Raw genomic sequence first — 11,376 nt, forward strand, 5'->3', positions numbered from 1 at the left:
TAAAACATTTAGAACAATAAAAATTGTTTTATTAAGCAAAGGCAGATCATTATTACAAATATTTGACACATCATAAGTAGACATTCAGTTAAATATTTATAGTTTACAACCACAACCAAAATTTTAAATTTAAGTCAGTAAATACTATTCAGGAACATAAGAAGTATAAAACAAAAATAATTGATTGTGAAAAAGAAAATTTTATCAATCCTCAGTTTTAATATGTTCAAATGAGAAATGTTAATTATAAAATAATATTTATTAATGACTCTGATTACAATAATATAACATAGAAATAAAACAGAATATCATTTTTTAGTACAAGTAAATTTTATACATAGAAAAATAATAAATAACTTTGTACCGAGTGAACTTATGATAAAATGTTAACTAGTGGAATGGAAAAATAAAAAATAAATATTGTAGATGGTCTGCCTTTGTTAATTTATCAGCACATTTAGATGCAATTTAAAAAGTATTTAATCACTTTGGCTTAATACGGCTATGTACAATATAATGAATACATAAATTAATTTAATAGGTTTGACCATAATGATATTAGTACCCAATTTATATGGTCTTACATCAACTATGGTTTAGGGTTGTCAAATTGATGACATCTAAAAAATAAATTATAACTGTGATTACAAAATTGTTTTTCCCATTAATTATAAGTACAATAAAATAATACATTTACTTACTATCACACTTTATGTTGTGGCTGATGCCTCATTGGAAATGCATTGCGGCGATCTGAATGTCCATGTACTGGAGGAGCAGAAGCTAAAAACATTTTATGAAGCTAAATATCATTATTACACTAATAGTGTAGCGACCAAAACATACGCAACGAATATTCTCGAATGTTCTCGTTATCAAAAACCTTCGAGAAACTTCGATAACGCCATAAGATAACCTACGCGGGTATAGAATATTCTAGAATTAGCGAGAGCCTTATCGGAGCTATATATATATCGGAAGAATCAGTCAGTTCAGTTAGTTCAGTTCAGACTGTCTAGTCCGCGATACGCTACACGACCGCTACACCCCGCCGCTGTTGTCATCGTGTATTATGTTTACTTCGATTATTTTATTTTTCCTTACTGTATATACATATATTTTCTTTTAGTGTTTATACGTCTATTTTAGTGTTATAATTTTGTTTAATAAAAGTCTACCGCCATTTAAATAATTGTGTGTTGTAAGATATAACCCACAAATTGGTGACCTCGACGTGATGGCGCAGACAGACGAAACAATTGCTCGAGTAGCCGTCAAGATACCGGATTTCATTTCGTCAGATCCCGAACTTTGGTTTGCTATGGTCGAAGGAAGTTTCGCCAGCGCGGGAGTCACTGTTGACAGTACAAAATTCGGGTATGTAGTTGGAGCATTACCGCCAAAATACGCAGTGGAAGTCAAGGACATAATTATGACGCCGCCCTCAGACAGTAAGTACGCCAAAATTAAACAAGAGTTGATAAGACGTCTTAGTGCCTCCCAAGAGGAGAAAACACGCCAACTTTTAGAACGCGTTGAGATTGGAGACCGTAAACCATCACAATTTTTACGCCATCTCCAAAGTCTGGCCGACTCTTCTGTTCCGGAAACGTTATTGAAGACACTTTGGATGGGCCGTTTACCGAAAAGTATACAGGTAGCGTTGGCAATAGTGAAAGATAGTAAGCTTGAAGATCTCGCTGTCCATGCGGACAACATCGCAGACGCATCGGGTCCTTTACTACCACAAATAGCAGAAATGTCGAGAAGTGACACTTTTGAAGCCATGTTGAATCTTAAGATTTCTCAACTTAGTCTAAATATTAATCAGGAGATTGCAGCGTTGAGAAGTGAAGTGGCTGCGTTAAATACTCGCCCCTCGCGTACTCCGGACTCAAGACCAAATACTTACCGTCCAAGGTCACGATCTCGAAGCCGCACTCATCATGGCGCAGACGGAATATGCTGGTATCATTGGCGTTATGGATCCCAATCGAAAAAATGCAAGGAACCTTGTAACTATAAATCGGGAAACGGGACGGGTCATCACTGATGACGGCCAGTGAGCCCGGTCAGTTTCCACGCCGTCTTTTCATCACAGACCGAACTTCCCAAACTCAATTTCTCATCGATACGGGCGCCGACTTGTGTGTTTATCCACGTAGTGCTGTTCCAGGCCACCGCGTAAAAACCGATTACGTCCTATCAGCCGCCAATGGCACGCCTATAAACACCTACGGCACTATCACGCTCAGCCTAAACTTCGGACTTCGTCGAGATTTCACTTGGAGATTTGTGATTGCGGAAGTATCCAAGCCCATCATTGGTGTTGACTTTTTAAGTTTTTACAATCTTTTGGTAGACGTGCGCAATCAATGTCTATTAGACGGACTTACACAACTCACCACTCGTGGTCACGCCGTCAAGTGCTCAATACCATCTATTAAGGTCGTCGTGGGAGAGACGAAATACGACGGTTTACTACGGGAATTTCCAGAGATCACTCGACCGTTTGGGACCCTGAAGGATATCAAACACAGCACTAAACACTTTATCCCGACGACACAAGGACCCCCGGTATCTTGTAAACCACGACGCTTAGCACCTGATAAGCTTAAGGCAGCAAAAAAAGAGTTTGAAGCTATGATCCAACTAGGCATTATCCGACCATCCCAAGGACCTTGGTCATCACCATTACATCTAGTACCAAAGAACAAAACAGATGCATGGCGTCCTTGTGGGGATTACCGCGCTCTAAATGCCCGGACTATCCCAGATCGGTACCCTGTTCGTCATATACAGGACTTCGCGCACTTTCTCCACGGTAAAACGATTTTTTCAACTATCGACTTGGTTCGAGCGTATAATCAAATCCCTGTAGCTGAAGAAGACGTCCCTAAAACTGCAATTGTGACACCATTTGGACTTTACGAATTCCTCTTTATGTCTTTTGGACTTCGAAACGCAGCACAATCGTTCCAACGATTTATTGACGAAGTACTCCGTGGACTTGATTTTTGTTTCAGTTACATTGACGACATACTCGTGGCATCTGTTTCTGAAGAAGAACACATCAAACATTTACAGATCATTTTTGAGCGACTACGCGAATACTCTCTGGTTCTCAATCCTAAAAAATGCGTTTTTGGACAACCAGAAGTAAAGTTTTTGGGCTACATGATTTCTAAAGAAGGAACACGTCCTCTACCTGATAGAGTCGCTGACATATTGAGCTACAAGAGGCCAACGTCAGCTAAGGGTCTACGACAGTTCTTAGGTATGTTAAACTTCTATCGTCGTTTTATACCTAGAGCTTCAGATGCACAATCACCACTAAGTGATCTCTTAGTACCTAATCTAAAAGGTAAAGCACCTATTAATTGGACACCAGAAGCAATTTCAGCGTTCGAGAAATGCAAGGAGGAACTCGCCACAGCCACGCTTCTCGCGCACCCATGTGACAACGCTCGACTGGCTATTGTAAGCGACGCTTCAAACACAGCGGTTGGCGCAACTCTCCAACAGTTCATCAATGACGAGTGGCAACCCCTCGCCTTCTTTTCCAAGAAACTCACGGCGACTGAGACAAAATACGGAGCTTACGATCGAGAACTTCTTGCGATCTATCTCGCTGTCAAACATTTTCGGCATATGGTGGAAGGACGCGAGTTTGTTATATACACCGATCACAAACCTATCACTTTCGCATTTCAACAGAAATCGGATAAGTGCACACCACGACAATTCAGACACTTGGACTTTATTTCACAATTCACCACGGATATTAGGTACGTTCCTGGTAAACAGAATATCGTGGCTGATACCCTATCACGCGTGGACGCATTATCAGACACGTTAGACTACACTGCTTTAGCAATGTCACAACAGGGAGACGACGAATTGAAAAAGTATGCACAAGAAAACACCGGATTGCGACTTAAGCAAGTGGAATTACCAGGCACGAATGTCTTAGTGTTCTGCGACACATCAACTTCAATCGCCAGACCTTTTGTTACAAAGCCTTTTCGACGAACAGTTTTCAATACCATACATCGCCTTGCACATCCAGGAGTTAAAGCCACAGTGAAGCTTGTAAAACAGCGGTTTGTGTGGCCAGGAATTGACGCAGATTGCAGACATTGGGCACGGGCATGTGTCGAATGTCAACGAGCCAAAATCACGCGACATGTCACAGCACCCCTTGGGTCATTTTCTCTACCGTCTCGAAGATTTGAGCATGTTCATTTAGATTTAATAATTATGCCTTATTCCGAAGGATTTCGTTACTGCCTCACGTGCATCGATAGATTTACTCGATGGCCTGAAGTAGTTCCATTGGAAAATCAAGAAGCGGAAACTGTAGCACGAGCCTTCTATACACATTGGATTGCAAGATTTGGTACCCCTCTTCGTATCACAACAGATCAAGGAAGACAATTCGAGTCATGCCTTTTCAAGCAACTTAATTACCTGACTGGTACGAACCATCTTAGAACTACGGCCTATCATCCTTCAGCAAATGGCATGGTGGAACGATCCCATCGGCAGCTTAAAGCCGCTATTAAATGTCATCAGAATAATCGATGGACAGAAACTCTTCCGACAGTCTTATTGGGTATCCGAGCAGCTTGGCGTGACGATCTTAAATCCACCTCGGCAGAATTAGTCTATGGAGAGCCACTTAGACTCCCTGGTGAATTCCTCACGTCAAATAATAATACCGCCAAGTGCGACGACGCAGCTGAGTTTATCAAAGACCTTCGACATCACATTCAGCAGATCCGACCAGTCAATGGTACACGACATGGCGAGAAGAAAAATTTCGTTTTCAAGGATCTAGCAACCACAGAGTACGTATTCATTCGACATGATGGGCCCAAAAACGGAATTCAAATGCCCTATGATGGTCCCTATCGAGTCATAAGTAGGAACGAAAAAACTTTTGTTATTGATATTAATAAGAAGAAAGTTACAGTTACTATAGATAGACTTAAACCAGCATACATCATGGCAGATGAATACTCTAAGGAAAATATTCCGAAAAAGATCCAGACACATACACCCATTACCATTCCCAGGGAGGATCAAAGGACACGTTCCGGAAGAAGAGTCCATTTTCCAGACCGTCTTCAAGTAGGCTCCGCTTGACTCCGTCACTGGTAGGGGAGTGATGTAGCGACCAAAACATACGCAACGAATATTCTCGAATGTTCTCGTTATCAAAAACCTTCGAGAAACTTCGATAACGCCATAAGATAACCTACGCGGGTATAGAATATTCTAGAATTAGCGAGAGCCTTATCGGAGCTATATATATATCGGAAGAATCAGTCAGTTCAGTTAGTTCAGTTCAGACTGTCTAGTCCGCGATACGCTACACGACCGCTACACCCCGCCGCTGTTGTCATCGTGTATTATGTTTACTTCGATTATTTTATTTTTCCTTACTGTATATACATATATTTTCTTTTAGTGTTTATACGTCTATTTTAGTGTTATAATTTTGTTTAATAAAAGTCTACCGCCATTTAAATAATTGTGTGTTGTAAGATATAACCCACAATAGTAAAAAATATAGACATTTTATTAATTCTATTATTATTATTTTAAATTATTAAATAACTAAAACTTTAATTTCTATAAACATTTAAAAATGTTCATGTTACTAAAAATAAATTATTTTGAACATAGTGATAATTTAATTAATTAATGAGTGTATTAAAAATTACCTCTTGGTGCATAATAATGACCTCTACCTTCCCCATAACCATGAGCTGGCACTCTGCTAGATCTATGTTGTGATATATGTGGTTGATGGCGCTAGATAAAAAAATAAATAATTATTCTTGAATTCTACCATATTAATAATTAAGTACAAACCATTCTTCTTAGTGTTGTAATAGGTCGCCGGAGTGTTTCACTGAATCTTCTAGCAGGAGGTTTCTTTGGATTTGAAGAAGGTGTGTGTACTGCACAACATTTTATAAATATCCCCATTATGATTACAAATAAAAGTCCCATTAGCATGCATGCCCACCAATTTTCCTGTAATACAAAGGAAAGAATGCTATATATTTTAATTTGTACAAATTTTATTTCAAATAATGTGTTTAGTCACCAATGCCCATTGTTGAAGAGTTTGTAGAGTTTGTTTGTTAAGTAACATATTTTTCAATCGTGCTAATGGTCCTTCTGCATCTACTGCACGACATTTGTAAAACACATCACAATAACCCTAGAGAACATAGTTTTATTTGGTTTTCATTAATAAATTAATAAAACAATAATAATAAGTACCTGAAAATTATCACAAGGTGATCCTGGTCTTAAACTAATGCCACCAGGTGGTAAATTTACTGCAGCAGCAAATTCACTGGTTGACCTACAAGTCTGAGAATCTGTACCATTCATACAAGCTAGTTCGCATAACTTACGCTTATCAATATTAGGTATGATTTGTGATGTCAGAAAACATTCATTAAGTCCCCATTCTAGACAAATGGATCCAGTACATTCACCATTTATACAAAGCTATTACACAAATATAAACAGTAAAATTAATAATGGAACTAATATCAAAAAAAGTAGTTATTAACCTGAGTTCCTTCATTGCAACGAGTTTTATTGGGTTTTGGTGGTGGTACTGGACATTCTGGTGAAGTCCCATCACAAAATGAATCCCAACTACAATCACTTTCTCCGCGACAATTTACTGATCGACTAGATGGTATAAAACGACATGTATCAGCATAACAACAAGGACCTTGCGAAGGACTAAAATTGAATTGAATTAAAAAAAAAATTATTTAAATAATATGTTTTATAAGGGATTCAAATAAATAGTTTTTAAATAAATGTTAATACCTGCATTCTGTCTGAGCTCTTCTAGCACATCCTTTAGCAGAAATATTACGGAATCTATCTCGATCTGATACTTGTCTGGGGTAACAACATTTGTCATCGCATTCTTCATTATCATATCCACAATCACATTCCTCGCCATCTTCAACAATTTTGTTACCACAAAATGCTCCTTCACTAGCTAATATTATAAAAAACTTAATAAATAACCATTAATAATATGAAGCATTTTTAATTAAATTACCTTTAAAACAATTCCTTTTCTTGTTATCTTGTATCGCATCTAATACACTACTGATATTAGCAATACTACATGTTGAGAATTTACTATTGTTTGGACGATCACCACTTGTAGCTGATGCAAACATAATGTAATTTCCACTTAAACCACCAGGACGACATTCAGATGGGTAATCATGCTGGAATTAATGATAGTATTAATAACATAAACAGTTTAAGCGTTTAATTTTATAAACATACAGGTGATCCAAAATTATGTCCAATTTCATGAGCCAAAGTTAATTGGGAAACTTTAGGAGGAACTCTACTATTATAATTGACAAATGTTATAATTCCAGTATTAAGACTTCGTTTAGTAGATTGATATAAGCCTCCAATAGTTTCTGTATAAGTCTTGTACTTTTCACATATTCCACCAGATGCTCCTAGTTAAAAATCATAGATATTTTAAACTTCAAGTTAGTTGAATAAAATATGTATTGATAATATTAATTATTCCTTGTAATATTTACCAGATGCGCTTGCAACCCAAGCTAAGCCCAACGTTCCTCCTGTAAAATCTCTGTATGTAAACACATATGCTAAACAAAAATCTTCATGATTTCCCAAAGAGTGCAAATTTAAAAAGTTGCTAACATCAATATTTTCCATACAGAATGGGTTTTGTTCACCTGACCATTTATGATCACAAGGCTCATCATCATCAATCTAAAAATTTTTATTAAAGAAATTATAGAAATTAAATCAATTTGATAAATTATCAAAACTTTTCAGAATCTTAAATTTAAAACAGAATATTTTCTATACAATATTATAAACATGTGTTAGAAATATATATAAATTCAATCAGATTCTACAGCAAGTAAAATAACATTTTTATAAAACACATTTTTACTCATTTTTCATTTTATTAGCATGAAGTATTCAAAAAGTAAGAATATTCGATTATTTTAATTTTTAAAAAATTTTATTGAGTAAAATGTACAGTTCTTTTATCGGAAAAAATTTCAGCTATTTTTCTACAAAATATCCTTTATGATTTATTAAAGTTCTATGCAAATTTTATCTACTTATATAATTTTTCAGAAAGGTGAGAGATGCAAGGCTAAAATTTCTTTAGTAAGGGCTAGCGAATCAGTTTAATTAGTGTAACTTGTGTAAATTTTCAATACCCTAAGATTTCTGATATTGTTTTGTATTAGAGTTATTAGAGTCCTTGAAATTTGTGGAAACTTTATCGGATAAAATTAAGGGCCTTTCACTCTTTTGATTGTTATGAATATTTGTTCTGCCATTTTTAAATAAACGACACCATTTAAAATGTTAGTTTGATTCATAACATATCACCATAAACATTTTTTTTCATTTTTTTCATGAACAAACTTTTAAACGGTGTTTTTTTTTCTGCTTAAAAAAATTGAATAACCTCCTACACCTTGCTCTTGGCAAGATTTTGTGCCCACATAATTTATAAAAAATGGACACGAAAAAATTAATTTTTGTTCTAAAAACTTGTGTTTATGCTCATTGTGCTTTGGAACATACGCTGTCACAAAGTGAAATCACCCTATAAAAAAAAAAAATTAAAATCTCTATGAACTTGAGAGTGGCAGTACTCTTATTTTCTGAATATTCCTCAAAATTAGGACAAAAAATTACAGATTTTAAATATATATTTTAAGTAAATTTGTCTTAAAAATATAAATTTTTTTTTTTAGCAACCTATTTTATTTATTTACTTATTTACTTACTAAAAAAAATTTTTTTTTTAAATAATTTTATCTAATTATTTTTGTTGAATTTATTTTTTGAACTATGTAAATTTAAGGGTACATTAATTTAAGTTAAAATTCTTTATTCTAAGAGTTCTATTGTTGTAATAGTCAATTCTATATAAAAAAAAAAAAATTAGATCTTCCAATAGTTAAAAAAAATATATGGTTAATACATTTTTCTGATCTTGTACCAATTACTTGATAGTTAGAAAACTAGTTTTTAGTTTTAAATAATATAATATGAACACTTTGAAATAATAGTTACTCTATGTGAAAAATATTTGACAAATTTGTAAGAGTACATAAAGTACAAGTTTTTCATCAATCAGAGTACTTATATTATATAATAGTCAACATATATACATATCAATATTCAGTAAATATTGTCAAAAACTATATTATTAAACAAAACAAAAATCTACTGCACAGTAACATATTTTTAATACATTGATGTTTGTATAATAATGATAATGAAGAAAAAAATTACCTTAATTCGTTGGACTTCAAATTTAATATTTCTATGTTCAATACGTCCATCAAATTTTGTATCTCTATAAATATAATTAACAGCAGTAACATGATGAGCTATAAGGGATAATATTTCTTCTCTTGTTTTAGTTTTATCATAACCCACCTAATACATATAAAATATTCATTTAATATGTTTAAAATTTACAGAATAAAAAATTACTTGTTCTTTTATGTGTTTCCATAAAAGAGGATCCGTTTGTATGAAAAGTGAACAAGTATTTCTTTCTTCTTTGGGTTTAGTTGCTCTTTTAATTCTAACTGGCCCATGATGTTTTTCAGATGCTGCTTGACGAGTGTATTTATAAGCAGGCCTTTCTTCATTTAAATGTTGTTGTTGATCTACATTCCATATATCACCGGAGTATTGAATATTTTCCATACTATGCTTAATAGATCCAGTTACACCACAACCACTGAAGTGACCTAAAAAAGTTGTATTTAATAAGAATTTATTCTTTATCAAAATATTCAATAATTACTAGTAGAATTATGATAGGGATTTTCAACATCATTATCCTTATAAATAATTGAATGAAAATCTGTGTCATTTTGAAGCAAACCATGAGGATGCATATATTTTCTAGATTTTTCAATGAAATAAATTCCTTTCTTAGGAGATATAATTTTTCCTTCAAAAATACCATCAATTATAGAACCGAACACAGCACTACGATCTTCATCTATTAATAAACAAAATATATAACTTTAAAACTGAAAAAGAATATTATGTGCAATAATAAAATTTTGTTATCTGGATTGTTACTTCTTTTATTATAAGTGTCTAGTAATGAATTAAGTTAAATATTGTCAAAATTGATGAATTTATAGAGGATATTTGAAAAATTTATATTGGGCTCATTCAAAAGAACTTCTAATATCATAATTTAGAAGAAATAAAGTTTTATTGATACTTCATTGAAACTTTTCATTTTTTTGTTTACTGAATCTTTATTTAAGGGACTTATTATTTTAATTTTACTGTGTCAATGATTAATAATCAATGCCTGATACAGATGAAAATTATTAGTAGTATTATTTATTAATTATATAATAATAATATTTTTCCGTATTTTATTAAATTTTGAAAACATTGAACAAATTAATATACATTTAAATTAAAAACTATTTATACTATAATTTCTAACTAAACCACTATGTTAAAAAATTAGTTAAACTTGCATTCAATGAGATATTAGATTATTAATTGATGTTATCTTTACATCAAAATGTCTTTCAAAGAAAAATAAATTGTTTTGGTTTTAAAATATAAATAAACATTTTAACCTTAAACAAATAATTTGTTTATAATCATAATGAAACAATTTTTAATACACAACTCAAAACACAGTCAAATTGTAATTCAAATACACCATACATTAATAATTTGACCTAAATCAGTAAAATTTTGAAATAAAACTTAAAAGAAAAAACCCAGCACAGTGGGGTGGCAAATTTTTTTTTTTTTATTTTATAGTACATAAAATAAGCTTTAATTTGATATATCTTTAAAGGACACAGTATTTCAGGAACATTTTCAAAAATTAATTTGAAAAAGTTAGTTTTTGTAAAAAAGTTACTATTTTAAATCCCCTTTGTGAGCAGAATAAGTGTTAGATATTCAAAAAAAATGATATCAAACGAAAGGAAATTACCAAAGGATTCAATATAAAAAAATTTTATGTTGATTTGTTAATATTTGAAAAAGTTATGGCAGTTTTAAGTACAAAAAACATCCTTATAGAAGGTGATTTTTATCGCAAATATTACATTTTTTTTTAAATTTCGACAGAAATTTGCACATAGTAGTTAAGGTGTCGGGACAAATTTTTTTTTATTATTTAAAATAGCAACTTTTTTACAAAAACTAACTTTTTCAACTTAATTTTTGAAAATGTTCTGGAAATACTGCGTCCTTTAAACATATATCAAATTAAAGCTTATTTTATGTACTATAAAATGAAAAAAAAAA

At 32.9% G+C, this 11,376-nt stretch overlaps 1 protein-coding gene across 2 annotated transcripts in view; it reads right to left on the reverse strand.

The window, feature by feature from the left end:
* Positions 1-578: 578 nt before the first annotated feature.
* Positions 579-11,376, reverse strand: part of LOC126894393 (disintegrin and metalloproteinase domain-containing protein 10) — a 12,424-nt gene continuing 1,626 nt past the window's right edge. The window contains exons 3-16 of one of the 2 annotated variants that reach the window (XM_050665367.1): positions 9,887-10,087; positions 9,568-9,830; positions 9,364-9,510; positions 7,614-7,809; positions 7,342-7,526; positions 7,106-7,280; positions 6,865-7,042; positions 6,597-6,774; positions 6,298-6,531; positions 6,119-6,235; positions 5,881-6,045; positions 5,730-5,820; positions 702-783; positions 579-620 (exon numbers count right to left, since the gene is read on the reverse strand). In XM_050665367.1, the coding sequence (XP_050521324.1) occupies positions 704-783; positions 5,730-5,820; positions 5,881-6,045; positions 6,119-6,235; positions 6,298-6,531; positions 6,597-6,774; positions 6,865-7,042; positions 7,106-7,280; positions 7,342-7,526; positions 7,614-7,809; positions 9,364-9,510; positions 9,568-9,830; positions 9,887-10,087 (2,210 nt within the window). In that variant the 3' untranslated portion in view covers positions 579-620; positions 702-703. Of the gene's footprint in view, positions 639-701; positions 784-5,729; positions 5,821-5,880; positions 6,046-6,118; positions 6,236-6,297; positions 6,532-6,596; positions 6,775-6,864; positions 7,043-7,105; positions 7,281-7,341; positions 7,527-7,613; positions 7,810-9,363; positions 9,511-9,567; positions 9,831-9,886; positions 10,088-11,376 lie in introns of both variants that reach the window. The other variant, XM_050665369.1, reaches the window with a different exon arrangement.

The sequence above is a fragment of the Daktulosphaira vitifoliae genome, unplaced genomic scaffold (genome assembly GCF_025091365.1).
Source record: "Daktulosphaira vitifoliae isolate Bord-2020 unplaced genomic scaffold, ASM2509136v1 Scaffold_1, whole genome shotgun sequence".
NCBI classification, from domain to species: domain Eukaryota; kingdom Metazoa; phylum Arthropoda; class Insecta; order Hemiptera; family Phylloxeridae; genus Daktulosphaira; species Daktulosphaira vitifoliae.